The sequence below is a fragment of the Leptopilina boulardi genome, unplaced genomic scaffold, assembly GCF_019393585.1.
Source record: "Leptopilina boulardi isolate dan_hultmark-lab unplaced genomic scaffold, ZJU_Lbou_2.1 LbouV2_372, whole genome shotgun sequence".
Lineage (NCBI taxonomy): Eukaryota > Metazoa > Arthropoda > Insecta > Hymenoptera > Figitidae > Leptopilina > Leptopilina boulardi.
This window is the reverse complement of record NW_026137943.1, coordinates 1244570-1262561: the sequence shown is the minus strand read 5'-3', so window position 1 is coordinate 1262561 and position 17992 is coordinate 1244570. Positions and strand designations below refer to the sequence as shown.

General features: G+C 30.8%; 1 protein-coding gene across 7 annotated transcripts in view; it reads right to left on the bottom strand.

The window, feature by feature from the left end:
• The window catches only part of LOC127287709 (mannosyl-oligosaccharide alpha-1,2-mannosidase IA), a 187269-nt gene that overhangs the window by 21309 nt on the left and 147968 nt on the right, over positions 1 to 17992 (bottom strand). For 6 of the 7 annotated variants that reach the window (XM_051314787.1, XM_051314789.1, XM_051314788.1 and 3 more), the window contains exons 3-4: positions 10522 to 10687; positions 9501 to 9943 (exon numbers count right to left, since the gene is read on the bottom strand). The exons of the other annotated variant lie outside the window; for it this stretch is intronic. In XM_051314787.1, coding sequence (XP_051170744.1) covers positions 9501 to 9875 — 375 coding nt within the window. In that variant the 5' untranslated portion in view covers positions 9876 to 9943; positions 10522 to 10687. The remainder of the gene's footprint in view (positions 1 to 9500; positions 9944 to 10521; positions 10688 to 17992) is intronic. 7 annotated transcript variants of the gene reach the window in all.

Here is a 17992-nt window from a genome sequence, read left to right as displayed (position 1 = left end):
AAAAGATACTATTAAGAAATGGTGAGATATTTCTGGGACAGCAGATACAACACTGGAATATCTTCAACGTCTCTGAGACAAGTTTATATCGTACTTAATTTTTTTTTAGATATTTATATAATTTTTTCAGATAGTTAAAATATTCCTGAAATATCATAGACATTCATGGAATATTATTTAGATATCTAAATTCAATGGGGAATGTGGGACAACCTGGATATTTCTAAATTATTCTACATATTCATGGAATATCCTTGGGACAACCTGCCATAACAAAGCAGGTATTATTCATTTTCACGTAATATCCTTCGGACAATCTGATATTCCAGAGAAGCTTTTTGGCATACCTGGGACAAGACGAATATTCCTCAGATATTCCTGAGATATTTTCCGGCATCTCTACAACAAAAACAGAATATTCCTTAGATATTCTACATCTTCATGTAATTCCCTTAAGGCAACTTGGGATACTTAAAAAAATTTGTTTTTAGATATTCCTTGGACAACAAATACATCCTCCACTTCTTCAACATATTCGCGGAATATCTATGGGACAACGTGAATGTTCCTTTAATATTATAGATCTTCATTTAATGTCATTGAATTAACATCGCATTCCGCATAATAATTCCTAGACATCATTGTGTAATATCTTTGGGACAAAATGACATTCTGGAAAAATTTCAAAATACATCTATGGGACAACCGGGATATTCCTGGGACAACGTAAATATTCCTAGGGTATTATTTATCCTACGATGAATTTTTTAGGGACAAACAGAAATTGTTGGGATAACGTAGATATTTCTGAGATATTATTTATCCTACGATGGATATTTTAGGGACAAATTTGCATCTCTGGGACAACGTAGATATTTCTGAGATATTACTTATGGGTTTTTTAGGAACAAACTGACATTCCTGGGATAACGTAGATATTTCTGAGATATTACTTATGGATTTTTTTAGGGACAAATTTGCACTTCTGGGACAACGTAGATATTTCTGAGATATTACTTATGGATTTTTTAAGAACAAACTGACATTCCTGGGATAACGTAGATATTTCTGAGATATTACTTATGGATTTTTTTAGGAACAAACTGACATTCCTGGGATAATGTAGATATTTCTGAGATATTATTTATCTTACGATGGATTTTTTAGGGACAAATTTGCATTTCTGGGACAACGTAGATATTTCTGAGATATTACTTATGGATTTTTTTTAGGAACAAACTGACATTTCTGGGATAACGTAGATATTTCTGAGATATTACTTATGGATTTTATTTTTAGGGACATATTTTCATTCCTGGAACAACGTAAATATTTCTGAGATTAATTATTTGTATATTAAAAATTGTATTTAAAAAGTTAATTGTCATTTTTACTGTAAGCCAATCAATTTGAAGAACTAATCGGAATGTGAAGGTACTACTTAAAGTCATTGGAAATGGAGTGAAAAAAAAATCGTTTTGCACCTGTAACTTTATTTTTTTGCCTCTCGACAGGTTTCGAGAGTAATGAAAGGAAAGACTTGGTAGCTTGGTGGCTCCAGTGCAACGAGTTTTCCCAAGTAGGGGGGTTTGGAATGTGGCAAAAAATCGAGTCAGTTATGTACTTGAATCGTCTCCTCTCTCTCTCTCTCTCTCTCTCGCATCATTTTCTTACCCGGCACTTTTCAACAAACTCAAGAACCACCGCATCACACATACATGTCTTTGACATACGGCAATGAAAAAGAAAATGAAGAAAAAAAAAAGAAGAAAAAGAAGAAGAAGAAGGAAACATAAATGAAAAAGAAAACCACATTGAAATCGTCGCGCGCGTTTCTTCCTCTTGCTTGCCATATAAACTATAAAGTCACATCAGCCGGTTGTTAGCCGGGGGTCGAGCTTTTTCACATCAAAGTCACTCTTTCTTTCTCTCTCTCTCTCTTTCTCTATAAGCCACATAAAGTATCATTTCATTTAATTTCATGTTGGATGTTGCACAATGTCGCTTGTGAAGTATGATCCTCTGCAGATCGGATAATCGTCCCTTCGTTCTACGAAGGGTTTACGATAATTGCCCTTTCACGTGAGACGTAAACTAACTTTCCGTGATGTGAAAAATAAGTGAAAAAAAAATTCTATCAATAATTTCAAATTTTTTATTATCTTTATTGTTTTTATTTCACACTTTTTTTTAACGCCTATTTGAGAGAATCAGTTTTATACTTCTATATAACTTAAATTCAATTTCCGTATTTTCAATTTAAAAATTAATTTGATCAAAAAATTCTTTAGTTTATTTTTATAGTAAAATTTAATTTTATCGTATTTTATTTCAAATATATTAAAAAATAATTTTAGCATTTCTCTCTAAATACTTCAATATTTTATTTCTTCGCTCAATCAGATATTTAATTTTATCTCTGAATTTAATTTATAAAAATTTAATTTGTATCGAAACATATTTTTTTACATATGAAAAAAAAATTGTGATAAAAATATTTTCCATCCTTGCAATATATACATTTTTCAACATTTTTTATTTTATTAAACATTAAAAATATACTTGACAAATAAAAAAAGTGAAAAAAAAAATGATAATGTATTTTTTTTTTCTTTTTGAGAGAGGGAATATTTTTTTTTTTTTTTTTTTTTTTGGAATAAGATAAGAAAAGGACTTGAGGATTTAATGAGATCGTATAGTTAACGAGTGGATATACTGTAATTGAGCCTCTGGCTGAAATAAGGACATCCTTTTGCCTGAATGCTCTATTGCTGATCTCAGGAGGGCGTCCACTGAAGGACTCTTTAGACTCGTTTTGAATCTAGGATCACATACTATATCTATATATATAATCAAGTTTTTTCTTTTTTTTTTTTTCATGAAAAAAAAAGACTAAATGTAATTTTCCGCCTAGTGGCCAAGAAAAATTGACAGTAAAATTGTTGCCCCTTCTTGCAGGCCTTTTCGCCATTCGCTTGGGAATAATGAGATTAACGCTCTTATGCACTCTTGAGTATTCATTTGATTCTAAAAATTTCTTTTGATCTTTCCAACAAATTTAAAAAAAATTTTTTTTTCTTTCACTGATATACCAAATAATTATAAGTATTTGGATTTTTTTATATATAAAAAATTTTAATTATAAACATTTATTTTCTAATATATATATGAGGGGCTGATAGTAAAAATGGTTTAAAAAAACATTGGGAGCAAAAGTGGGATAAGTGACTTGGGAGCAAAAACGGGTTAAAATGATTCGTGTAATTTATTGATAAATTCATTATATTATCGATTAAAAAATATTAATTATAATAAAATATGCATTTTTTCCTATTGTTAATATTTTTTAATCGTTAATATAATGAATTTATCAATAAATTACACGAATCATTTTAACCCGTTTTTGCTCCCAAGTCACTTATCCCACTTTTGCTCCCAATGTTATTTTAAACCATTTTTACTATCAGCCCCTCATATAAATATCAATTAAAAAATAAATATTTATAATTTAAATTTTTTAGAAATAAATATTTTATATATTTTTTAGTAAATAAAAATTTAATTTAGAGAAAAAGTAAATTTGTTATGTAAATTTTGTTTTTTGTTTATTCCCCAAGAGATAAAAAAAAGTCTTTCCGAGAAAAAGTTATATCTTCTCTATAGTAGACGGAGACATATCCGTTCTTTTTTTTTTTTTTTTTTGATTTTTCGAGCCATTTGCTGCTGCACAAACTACTATGTCGCTTCATCATTTTTTTTTTTTTTTTTCATTTTGTTTTTTTACGCTGGCATAATTTAGGGGCAATATAATACTGTCGGTGGCACCATGAGTCGAAGGAAGTGAAGAAGACCGACCTTTTGTCCCCTCAATGTATCGCTCTTTATTCTCGTAAAAAAAAATAAAAACTCTCTATAAAAAAAAAATAAAGTCATATTCCAACATTTGCATCTTCATATTCGGTACTCCGCTAAAAGTCTTTTGACAATCAAAAAAAAAAAAACAAAAATCCTCAGCAACCATTGCTAAGGAATAAAAACCCTTAGCAACGGTTGCTGAGGAAAAGAAATTCTTAGCAACCGTTGCTAAGGAAAAAAAAATCCTTAGCAACGGTTGCTAAGGGAAAAAATTCTTAGAAATTTAATTGTATTTTAGAAGAAGGTGAAAAAGGAGAAACTAAAATTCTATCACGTCTTTCCAATAATTGGAGTCTAAGGATTTTCGATTAAAAATAAAAAAAAAAGTAGACCCTGAAAGAGTGTGGTTAAGAAAAGTGCAAGGGGTTTTTCAGAGTCAGCAGCTGTCGCATGACGATCCAACCCCTTCACCATTATCTTTGTAATTGCAGTTAATTCGAAGAACTACCGACAAAAGCAACCTCTGATCCACACACATTGCTATACTAATTTCATTAAAAATCATGTTAGGATTAAACCATTAGCCAACTATATATATATACAATACAGGTTTAACTCAATTTTTTTCTCTCCCCATTTTTACTTTTTCATTACGCGAATGCTCGTGTATTATTTTTTACACACACCATTACTTATTCTTGTAATTATATAAGTACATTTCTTTTTCATCATTAATTATTATTTACTTACAATTTTGAAAAAAATACTATTAAAATCAATTATTTTAAAAGTATTGAATTTTATGTAAATAAAAAGAAAATTTATTGATGAAAAAATAGAATAGCAAAAAAGTACCATATGAAGTAGTAATATATATATACAGAAAAGAAAAAGAAGTGTAAAATTAATGACCTAGTATGTATATATATATATATGGGGAAAAGGGGATTTTTGTAAAGAACCAAGCATATATAGAATCCAGGAGGGGAAAAAAGATAAAAGTCGTAGATTATGAAATATTGAATGAAAAAGACAGGATAATGTAGTTTAAAGGTACGTGGAAAAACGTAAAATCATAAAATAATAAATGATGCACTCCAAAAAAAAAAAAAGTTTAAGAAATCATTGAGATATATATCTATGGAAAATAAAATAAAAAATTAAAATTATTCAATTTTTCTCCTGTCGATTAAATAATTCAAAACCTTGTTCTCGGTGAGAAGGTGGAGTTTAAATCATTCTTTAATTTTCTCGTATTTAACCTAGTTTAGCTAGATTCGATTTCTTTTTTATACAAATGAAGATTAAATTTATCAAATAAATGAAAAATTCAAACATCTCCTTCTCACATACAGAAGGCAAAGTTTTGATTCCTAGCTCTGAAATACAAAAAAAAAATGAGAGTAGATTTAAATAAATCAAAACCGACTAGATGAAGAGAAAATAGAGATTATATTTAATAAATAAAGAAAGCTTTAAACTTCTCCCACTCACAGAAAGCAAAGTTTCAATTCGTAGGCCTAAAATATAAAGAAAATGTCGAGAAGATTGGAAAAATAATTAACTAATTTAATTATGACAAGGTGGAGGTTAAATTTGACAAATAATGAATTACTGAAACTGCACCTTCTCACAGAAAGCATTGTTTTCATTTGTAGCTCTGAAAGACAACAATATTGAAAGTAAATTTAAACTAAATCAAAATGAACTTGACCAAGACGAAACAGACGAAAAAAATTAAATAAATAATGAAAGATTGAAACTCTACCTACTTACAGAAGGCATTGTTTTGATTTTTAACCCTGAAATACAGAATAAAATGTCGAGTAGATTGAAAATAAATCAAAACCGATTAGATAAAGACAAAATAGAGGATAAAATTTAGCAACTGAAGAAAAAAATTGAAACTCCACCTATTCACAGAAAGCAATTTTTTCAAATTGTAACCGCGAAATACAAAAATATTAATAATAGATTGAAAATATATCAAAACCGACTAAACCAAGACCAAATTTGGAAAATAAAATTAAACAAATGATTAAAAATTGAAACTCCACCTATTCACAGAAAGCAATGTTTCAAATTTTAACCGCAAAACACAAAAATATTAATAATAGATTGAAAATATATCAAAACCGACTAAACCAAGACCAAATTTGGAAAATAAAATTAAACAAATGATTAAAAATTGAAACTTCATCTATTCACAGAAAGCAATGTTTCAAATTGTAACCACGAAATACAAAAATATTAATACTAGATTGAAAATATATCAAAAGCGACTAAACCAAGACTAAATTTGGAAAATAAAATTAAACAAATGATGAAAAATTGAAACTCTACCTACTCACAGAAAGCAATGTTTCATATTGTAACCGCGAAATACAAAAATATTAATAATAGATTGAAAATATATCAAAACCGACTAAACCAAGACCAAATTTGGAAAATAAAATTAAACAAATGATGAAAAATTGAAACTCTACCTACTCACAGAATACAACGTTTTTATTTATAACCGCAAAATACAAAAATATTGATAATAAATTGAATAAAAATCAAAACCAACTAGATCAAGACAAATATAAATAGAAGATATAATTTAACAAACAAAAAAAAAAGGATTCAAACACCACCTACTCATAGAAAGCAAAATTACATTTCCTACCTCTGAAATACCACAAAATGGAAAGTAGATTAAAAAAAAATCGAAACCAACTAGACCAAAACAAAATGGAATTTGACATTGGAAAAAAAAAATTAAAACTTCTCCTTCTCACAGAAAGTTGTCATTTCTTTTTTATCTACATTTTTGGTTTTAGGAAGTTTAAAAACTGTATAAAATGGATATCGAATCACTTTTTTTTTATATTTCGAAATAAATCTTATAAATGGAACAAGTGAAATGACAAAATCGTTCAATTGTTTAAACAATATGAGTAAATACACTTTCACAAAAGAGGGAGAGATAGAGAGAGAAAAAGTGAGTTCTAGCGAATTTAGTGACACGCGCGAGCGTGAGAACGATAACACCCTGGGAACAAATGAACAACAATGTGGAGTGAGTAGAAGACGCTTAAGAGTGGTACAACATCCGGACCAACGTTCCGTACCGTCTTGAGAGGCCTGAGAGTCACACACCTGCAACGAGCACTTGCACAAATATATATATATATATAGGTACCGTATGGTGCTATATACTAGGTTTAAATGGTAAAGCAGAAGCCGCCAAACACAATCCATTGCAGTCCATCCACACGTCATCCGGCTGCTTTACAGGCGGAGTCTCGCCATAATTACGGCTTTGTTTATTATTGTGAGGCAGAAACCCGTCGTATTGTACTCAACTTGAGAGCTAATAGTGTGAATTAATCTTCGCTAAGTGGAGCCACCGACAGTCGACACCCCCCCCCCTTCCCTCCTCACTTCTTGTACATAATATACAACGATGAAAAGCAGGATGAACCCTCTGCACTTTCCCCCCTCCCCCTTAGAATATTATTATTCAGTCACCCTCAATTCACACACACACATTTCAGCCAATGGGGAACCTAATTTTATAAAATTAATTTTCCATTTTAATTTAAAGAAAAAGTAATACGCTTCTTTTTTTTGAAGTGCAACAAAATTGTGCCTCGTAGATGGCGCCACCAATGCTAATTCACATAGACAGTGGCGCCATTGATAAAATTTGTTACAGTTAATTTTTATACCGATTAAGGGATAAAAATTCTTTCTTCTTTCCGTGTGTTATAATAATTATCTTGAGAGGGATTTATTTATGTTATAAAAAAATGTTGCCCACTTTAGAATAATTAAAGGTAATGCTTTTTGATTGGATGATCCTATAAGGTAGAGAGAGAGAGAGAGGAAAAAAAATGTTCTCTTTCGTATATAGACTGCATTTCGTGATTGATAATCAATTTAGAAGTAAGAGAAGAGCATTAAAACTCCCTAAAAAAAAAAAAGTGGGTTGTGCTGATACGTAAAAAGATTTCAGCGATAACGAGTCAATTACATTAACGTCTTTGGAAATGGAAGTATATCTTGCAACGTTCTCATTTCATCTTGAACATTTACTTAATTCCAAGTGAGCTTTCTTTGAACGATCAAATGTGAAAATCAAATATATTTAATTTGAGATTAAAAAATAATATCTATTTTTTTTTAACAACTTCTTAATAATTTTTCCTCTACTTTTTTTTTTTGGCAATCAATAAGAAAATATTTTTAAATGTAAAAATTGTGCAGAGAGAAGATAAATTTTTTCAGAAAAACTGCATTTTAAATCAGTAAATGTGTGGATGTTCTTTAGTTGCGTGTAAATGACCACTGCCATTAAGATAAGCTCTCTTTCTCTCTCTTTGAGTACTCCATCTTAAAAGCAGACTACAATTTAAAAGTGTATAAAAGCAGTTGTTAGACATAGATACAAACGTTAGATAAGATTTGTCGGTGAAAAAAAAAAATATATTTGCGAATCAAAAAAATTTATGTTTTTTTTTAAATAGAATTAATCTACAAATGTGGAGAAATATTCATAAATAGTAAAATGAAATTTTATCTTGTTTAATGTGAATTAAATTTTTAAAAAACGAATTTTCAATCAAACATGTCTTTTTTAAAACCTATACAAATTCGTTCTTCGTTTAGTTTCCACTTTATATATGTATATAGCCAAGAGATATTTGCATTTCAGTTCATATTTTATTTGCTTGTTTTCCAGTGAAAAATAGGATTAATTTCACCTTTACTATAGTGAAAATTCAATTGCAACGATATACTTATTGATGGATTATTATTTTTTTATTTAAAAAAAGAAATTTCCTTTAAAAATTTCAATAGAAAATCAAAATACAATTTTCAAATTGAATTTTAGTTTAATTATTTTTTTTTCACTTTCTCCCATATCTTTTAAATTATTCCGATTTTATTGGATCATTTTTTTTTCTCCCTCGCTCTTTCTAAATGCCCTTTCCGCTCAAAAGCCGCCAATCCGAGTGCGAATATCGACTACCGGGGTCTCGGCGGACAAAGGGATTTATCGATTTCCCCTTACGACTCTCTTTCATTTCCGTTTACTCTATATCGAATGCTATTGATATTTAGGCACTAGTGAAAATTAAGTCAAATTTTATTTCTAAACTTTTTTTCAATTCAATACTAAAAAAAGGGGGGGGGAATTTATTTTATAAACACAATTTTGTTTGATTTATAGTGTAATATTTATAAAAAAAAATTATGGATTTAATTACAAATCTCTAATGATTTATTATTTGTTTTTTTTTATTCGATATTCTTTAATCATAATTCCGAGGACTAATCTCCCCGCTACGTTGTTTCTGACCACTCATTGATTCCGTCTCCCCTCCAAGTTTCTATTAACCATTTATCTGCGTCGTATCCCCTCCAAGTTACCAAAGCATCTCCCTCCAGTTTATTTTTATGCAGAATCCCCTCCACCTTTCTCGGAATTGTCCCCACTACTTTACCTTCAGCCATTCATTGATCTCCTCGCAACTGTCGCATCTTTCTTCACTTTTTTTTTTTTACCTTTCTTCACCCTAGTCACTTATTTTCGTGTTTTCAATTAACCTATAAAATAAACTATACTGAACTTAAATAATTTTCAAACATTAACTTACCTCTTTAACTTTTTCTCTTCGTTGATATGTAACATCGTCTAATGGAGGATTTGGTGGACGAATTGGATATTTTCCTGGATGTGTAATTGGTGGTGGACCAACCGCCGATGGTTCTACATGATGTCTGTGTCTTACATTAACGACAACATTTGGATTTAAATTATATCCTTTGCCATCGCCTCTTTCATTATATTGATCTGAAATGACATTTTCCTGAAGCCATGCAGAATTTAATTGTTCAGCATGCTCCTGAGGACCAATGCCACGATCAACAATACCACTTAGATCATAACGAGAAATGAATGCACCCGTCAAGAGAAGGATCAGCATCACTGACAATAGACCAGTGATGGCCACTCTCTGCAACAATCTCATTCTTGGTCAGGTATTTGCTCCACTGTCGGAAGTCGAGATTCTCTGATGTTCCGCTCGTATTGACGCCGCTATATTAAAGCAATAAACCATTTGGTATTGTGTCTCTTCATCGTAGTCACTCTCTATGGATATTGTGATCGTAATAAACGATCGTCGAGGTAAATTTTGACTTAATTCAGAGGGAAATGAAAATTTTAAATCGATCATTTAAAAAAATTAAGAGATTTTTTTCTATAGAATCTGCAGAATTTTAGGGAACTACTTTTTTTGCAAAAATTAGTCCGCTAAAAGTCTGACAAAACTTGAGACTATTTTAAATTCATCATCGACTGGATTTAGTCAAAAAAGACATCTCGAATACTTATCATAGGGATTGCCTAAAAATCCTGGGACTGAATAATTTAAAAAAAAATTTATTTAATATAATACAAATAAAAGACAAATATTTTAATTTACATCCAAAACATGTATAAAATTCTTTTTTTTTGTTCAACTTTTTTTTTCTTTCAAAAAGAAATTAAAAAATTCTCAAATATAATTTTTTGCATAACTTTCGACAATTTGAAAGTTAGATATGAATTATTTTAAAATTTTATGCAGAGTCCCAAGACAATTTAAGTAAAAATAATCCCCAGAAGTAACTTACTTGTCAACCACCTGTTGTTATTCCAGGCCAGAATGATATGAGATGTAGAGATATTAAATCCAAAATGATTCAACAACACCTGACAATAGTCCTCAAGTTACTTTTGCCTTTTTTCTTCATACAGAATTATATTTCACTATTCTTCTTTGTTAGAAAATTTTTTTTTCTGTAAATTAAAAAAAGTAAATTATTAATAAACTTCAATTTTTTTAAATATGCAGTCTCCTTCATCTTTTGTATGATATCGCAATTTTTTTGTAAAAAATTTTCTCCAAGAAATAAATTCTATACGGTTATGATTTTTTCATTGTTGAATAATCCATCAATAACGGATTATTTATATAACCATCTATAAATTATTCTCAAGGACTATGTAAATTTTTAGTGTGGGTACTTAGAATCTATCAAAAAAAAATGACTCACATCGTTTTTTATATAAAAAAAATTCTATTTATAATAAAAATTTAATTGTATTTAATTCATATTAATAAAAATTTATTTTAAATTAAAATGGTTTATATTTTGTTTAAAATTTTGACTCAATTCTAAAGATATATTTTATATAAAGAAAAAAATCCCCACAAAATGTGGGAATAATTCGTTAAAATTAATTTATGCAATTGCTGCAAGAACTTGAAGCCACCAACGTTTAATGAATCGATTTCTCTCTCTTTCTTTACCTTCTTCTCTTATTTGAAGCCCGCTATCTGCGTCGATTAAAGACGGGAGTTAACTAATGGACGATATGCGCGTGCAAATCGTTCTTCGTGACCAAGGATGTGGAATCAAGTTTCAGTCGAGAGAGAGAGAGAGAGAAAGAGAGAGAGAGAGAAAAAAAAAAGGAACGCGATTCGGAGCGCGTTCAATTACAAGAGAACGAGTGCAGGAATTAACGACATACCGCCACACAGCATCGCCATTTCTCTGAGTTCAACGACTTCCGGTTCATCGGGCTCTTACTCTCGTAATCAATGATTCGAGTAGAGAGAAAGAGACTCTAAATCGCAAGGACAAGCTCTTTAACTTGTCTCCCAATTGTTCGATATTGGAAGAGGGGGAAAGAAGATAAACTTGTTCTTGTAAATTTTTTTTTGCTCGTTTAAAAACCAAACAAAAATTATTAAAAATATTTATTTCTATTAATTTTTGCTATAATTTTAAAAATTGATTTGATTTTTCCCTTAATGTTAGTCGATATCCTATTCAGCGTCATTGTATCCCTCTCCATGGTTACCGTCAGCCAATAAGCGCTACGATAACCCCCTCCACATTACCGATAGCCAATCATCGCTTCTGTACTCCCTCTACTCTTTACACGTGACCTCGATTTATCCCCTCCACTTTATATTTACTATAATTCTCAAACTATTTTGTTTCTATATTATTTAAAAAAACAAAAATATTTCAAAATACCTTTCGGACAAAAAGATTAATTTTTTTTTGCTTGTATTTTAACCACTCGTGTCGAATTATATCAATTTTATATTTAATTTGCCAAAGGCGTTACACCTGCAAAAATCCTTGAGAATGTATATATACTGTGACTAAAACTCAGCTCATCCTTATAAAACTTGAGAAATATAATTCAAAAATCTGCATACGCTGCATATGTTTACGTTCCGGTAAAATACCTCAGCTAATTTACAGTTTTCCATCATACCTGTTAGAAACAATAAAAAAATATTCTTCTTTTTCTAGTATAGAAATAAAAGAATTTTTACCTTCATTATTTGCGTATAATTTATTAAATATTGTACGAATATATTTATTATATTTATACTTTTTTTCAAAATTTAATATTTCCCATTTCATAAATATTTTTCCTTTGACAATTCAAACTCCAATTGAGAATCTCATTAGAAATTGACGATTCTTTTTATAATCGAAACAAAACAGAAAAGAGGAATATAATAATAAAAGTCAATAATTAAAAAAAAAAAAATACGAGGATAAAAACAAGAGAAGAGTTTAATTAAAAACAGTAACGATACATATTCTCCAATCAAAACAATTTTTACGACACATATATTCTATTCAGTCATTGGAGTGACAGATAATTAAGAAAAACATTTATGAACTTCTCTAGAGAGCAATTTTGAATTTATTTTTTATATCAAAAAGAATCGAATGAAATTGACATTAACATTCATGAATATATCAACTAACAAAAGGGTTCGTTATGAAAAAAAATCTTTTGAAAAGTGTGAATAAGAAAAAAGAAAATTTTTTTTTTTTGATGATCTCGTTAAAATTTGTTGTTAAGACATCTTTACTTTATATATTAGAAAAGTTTCTTGTAATTAAAAAAAATCTGAATATACATCTTCATTAATTTTTTTTTCTCCTTCATAACGAGGAGGTTTCCTAAAGAAATTAAATATATGAAAAAATAAATTTTTAAAGAAAGCATCCGAGAATTTTTATTATAAAAATAGTTTTTTAAAAAAAAGGGATAAAACGTGAGTTTGACCTTTGTGAACTTCCGGTTCTCCAACAAGCCTTCAAGATTAGAAATCGAGCAAGAAGGTACAGAGGTAAAAAAAAGAAAAAGATATCGTCGACTCCTTCGTCATCTCTCTTGGTTGCCCCCCCCCCTCTCTACAGTTTCGACTGGCATGAGTCGATTGTAAAATCATATCTGGCGGCGAATCGGTTGAGTTCGACGCGCCCTAGAGAACAAGGTAGAAAGGGAGTCAGGAAGGACGCAAAAGTCAAAAGAAGATGAAGGAGACGAGAAGCCGCTCGCGGGAAAGAGGAACATCAGACCAACGGGCGGTCCAGGATCCTTTCGTGCCGACGAAGAAGCTCGTGAACGGGGGCGAGATGCATGAACTCGTCCAGGAGGCGGAGAGTAAAAAAAAAAAAAAAAAAAAGAACGAGAAAGAAAATATTGCAAAAGTTTACGAGTGGACCGCTGCATAAACACGTCACGCTTCAGCCTCAGGCGAGATGATGTTTAACCCCACAGAAACCCCCTCTCCCCCCCCAAAAAAATAAAAACATTGTTAATTAAAAATATACTATTAATTAGAAATGTTTCTTTTTTTTAAATGACATTTATGACAAAAGAAAATCTGATACCGATTTAATATCGGCAGTAAATAATAGTCTGACCTTTAAGAATGTCTCGGATTACTAAAGACCTTGTTTTGACTTCTTTAATTTCTCCCCTCCTACAATCATGAATCTTCAAAATTATATAGCTATTTGAAATTAGAATTGTTGAATATTTCTTTCGAGGAGTAGAAGATGGTAAAAATAACTTCCAAACCGCTTCTTTGGGAACATTGATCTTTAAAGGTCAACGAATCTCAATGTTGAATTTCAAAGAGGCGGTGATATTTTAAAGAAACAGTATAAAAAGGTCGGTGGGAGAGAAGGGAAAGTTTTTAGTTATTAGCTGTGTCGCTAAAAGCTGTAATATTGACATTTTTTTTTTGTATTTTATTTTCTATTGTGTTAGTTTTTTTTGCCACTGTGTGACGCTACATCCCCTCCACTTTACTGGTAGCCAGTGGGCGCTTATCCCTTTCCAGTTAACTTCGCTCCTATTCGGCGATGCCGCGCTGTATCCCCTCCACTCTAACTTCAGCCATTCAACGTCAGCCTTCCTCTACTAGGCGCTCAGGCATCCCCTCCACTCTACCAACAGCCACTCAACGTTAGCTCTACCCCACTAGGCGCTCAGGCATCCCCTCCACTCTACCAACAGCCACTGAACGCCAGCTCTACCCCACTAGGCGCTCAGGCATCCCCTCCACTCTACCAACAGCCACTGAACGCTAGCTCTACCCCACTAGGCGCTCAGGCATCCCCTCCACTCTACCAACAGCCACTCAACGTTAGCTCTACCCCACTAGGCGCTCAGGCATCCCCTCCACTCTACCAACAGCCACTCAACGTTAACTCTACCCCACTAGGTGCCCAGGCATCCCCTCCACTCTACCAACAGCCACTCAACGTTAGCTCTGCCCCACTAGGCGCTCAGGCATCCCCTCCACTCTACCAACAGCCACTCAACGCTAGCTCTACCCCACTAGGTGCCCAGGCATCCCCTCCACTCTACCAACAGCCACTCAACGTTAGCTCTACCCCACTAGGCGCTCAAGCATCCCCTCCACTCTACCAACAGCCACTCAACGTTAGCTCTACCCCACTAGGCGCTCAGGCATCCCCTCCACTTTACCTTCAGCCACTCGACATTATCTCTTCCCCACTACTCAATTTTCTGAACGAAAAAATAAATCCATTCGTACAATAATCCACTTTTTCTGAGAATTAAATAAATCTATTACAAGGACTGTTCATCAAGGATCTCTCTTTCTCTCTTATTCAGAATTTAACAAATCAAATCTAAAAATTGAAACATCACAGCATGTGTATGCTTTTGGGAATGATCTTTACTAATAGAGGGAATCAGAAATCTAGAAGACACTATGGTTAATTATTCTCTGGAGTTTCAACTAAAATGCATGTGTGTATGTATATATATATATATATATAACAGCCGTAACCCATTGTGGATTGTACACAGATGGATCTGTTGTGTTACGCCTCAAGTGAAATCCTATTAGGATGTCTATGTTGACGCCCCACTAGATTTCACACTGATTGCACAATCGTGGAATATCCAATGGACTTAGTGTGAAGTCTCATGGTCCAATTCAAGTGGCAGTTAGCAAACCCCCTCCCCCCCTAAAGATTTCGATGTAATCCTCATAAATAACTAGATTGACCACACTATCTCTAATATAGATAACGATTATATTGTCAAAACATCAAGTATCAAATTGCAAAATGTAATCACTATCAGAATAAATCAAAAATATTTTAAGGATTTTATATAATTTTCAATAGAGATATAAAATTTTATTTATGATTTTTATGTAATTAAAAACTATTTTTTGAACGTAAATTAAATATTGGACTAATTTGGCATTGATGTGATTGGACGGGAAGTTTTTTTTTTTTTGCAGTGTCTTCATTCCTTATTCATTTGAACATGTCTCTGTCGTTATTTGTTTTATTATTGAATTACAAGCTTTTGAATAATAATAAAAAAAAAAAAAAAATGAATGAGGGAACAAAATTCACTCTTTTTATTTCGAGAACTCTCAACTCGAGTCAAATATGGAGGTGAGGGGCAGTCTTGCAGGACGGCAAATAATTGATATGTCCATCCACTCAACATTTCTTGATTCGATGATCCCGGGTGCGCGTCACTCTTCCAATAATTTTACTGTATATATATATAGTGCGTCACGATGAGTAGAGGAGGAAACAAATAACAAAATCTCAGGAAAACGAGGGTCTTAGTTTTTTTTTTTTTTTTTTTTTTTCTTTTAAACGACAACTCGTTACTTTTATTGATACTTGAAATCAACTTCACGATCGGCAACTGATATACTTTATTTTTCTTTTTTTCAAATTGTCAACAATAATTGGCAATTAATTATATATCTCTTATTGCATTAGGAAAGAATTCAATTTTAAAATTGACTTTTGTTCTCAACTTTTGAGAACTTTGGAAATTGACTTTGATTTTAAGTACATTGCGTTGTTTGAAGAAAAGTTATACGAATCTTAAATCCCAGGTGTTATGCATTACTCCTGCTTTCAAGAAAGAGAAACGAGTGCTATGGATATATAAAACTACGACTTTATTTTGGACAGCTTGTGATAAATACTAGATACCATGGGATTAACATTGTCTCTAGAATCTTCCTTAGGGTTTTATTTTTTTTTGCCCAATCCCATTTTTTCTTTCTTTCTTTTTCATTTTTTATTAAAATAATTCTCATTTTCAGACTAATTATCTAAAAAGCTGATTCACTTTTAATTCTCAAAAAAAAACCTTCCTAAATATTATGTTGCAATTTTTTCCTAATTATGGAAAAAAAAAATTATACAATATTGTTTTTGTTGAAATAATTTTGAATCAAATACATCAGGAGGTAATGAGTTGGCAAATTAGTCGTAGAATTCAAAACCAGAAGGAAGTTGTTCTACGTGTAGAGAAAAAAAAAAAAAAACGAGTGAAATGTGAGAGTCAGCGGGAAAACTAATGCTCAAAGTTTTCAGAGAGACTTCCTTGACTATACACAGAAACCAAACTCACAAAAAGTTGAACTTACAATATATATATATACGTTTTGAGGTCCTTTACAACGACAACCAAATTTACTTTCATTTCACAATGTTTCCTTTGGCTATAATTAAGAGAACGAAACTCAAAATTTACAGTTATTTCTATATATATAAATCCCAAGTCATTTCCCAAAGCTACATTTAACTTCAATTGTTATTTTCCAACAAAACCGTAAAAAAAAAAAGTTGAATAGTATTTCAAAAACAAAAAATTCTATTTTTCAAACTTGTTAATTTTTTTTCAAAAAAGTGTATCGAAAAGTGTAAATTCTCTATATTTGCAAATGAAGGTAAAAATATTTCTTACTGTTTCATTCAAAATTATTAATTGACAATAATAATTCTTTCTTTTTGTAAATACCGTTTAGAAATTGTAATTAATTTTTCATTGTTAAGGAATGTAAATTATAAAACAGGTTCTTTATTAGTCTTTACATAATCATAAACGATCGGAATAAATATTACTAATGGCGTGTAATTAAAATGTATGCGCGCACATACATGTATATAATTATTTAAATCCATGTAGTTCAATTGTGTAATATTAATTACATGCGTACAATGTGAATCATTATATATGTGTCTTTAAGGGGGGGAAAGAATAAATAACTGTTCAAAAAGATATCGTTAAATTAAATGCAAAAGTACCATCAATTAATTACAGAATACTGATATAATTAGTACAAAAAAGAAACGTTTGTTTTCAGAATTTTTACATAAAAAAAAAATTGAAAACAGTTACAAATGACTATCATCAAGGAAATTAAGTTTCATTATTAATTTTTAGTATAATTATCTTTTTACAAAAATTATATCTGAATTATAAATGATATTTTAAAGGATTTTTTTTTTCATTATAAGAAAAGAAAAGTAGTGGTGGACAAGTCATGTCGAGTCATTTGCAGGCAATGCCTCGAGCTTTTCTTTTCTAGAAAAATGCTTAGATGGCTTCTTCCATATGTCTTAGGTACGGTTTCTCTCGATAGGAAAAGGCAAATCTTCATTAAAAGCGGGTCACTATTTTTATTTGATAAAAAGAGGAAAAAAAAAAGATGCAAAATTCACATGCAGAAATTCTATTTTTAAATAGAATTAAATTTTTTTAAAAATCTTTTAATAAATTACAGTTTAGAAAAATATAGAAATCTTTTCAATTTTCCTAAAGTGATTTTCAAAATGTGATACTAACTAAATTCGGAAGACTACTCGACTAATTTAGATTTGGCACAGTTCCCATTCAACCTAGAGTTTATATACGTACGTGTATAAATTAAAGAGGTCATCCAACCTGTTGGTTTACATAGTTTTATGACCTCTCTCTCAT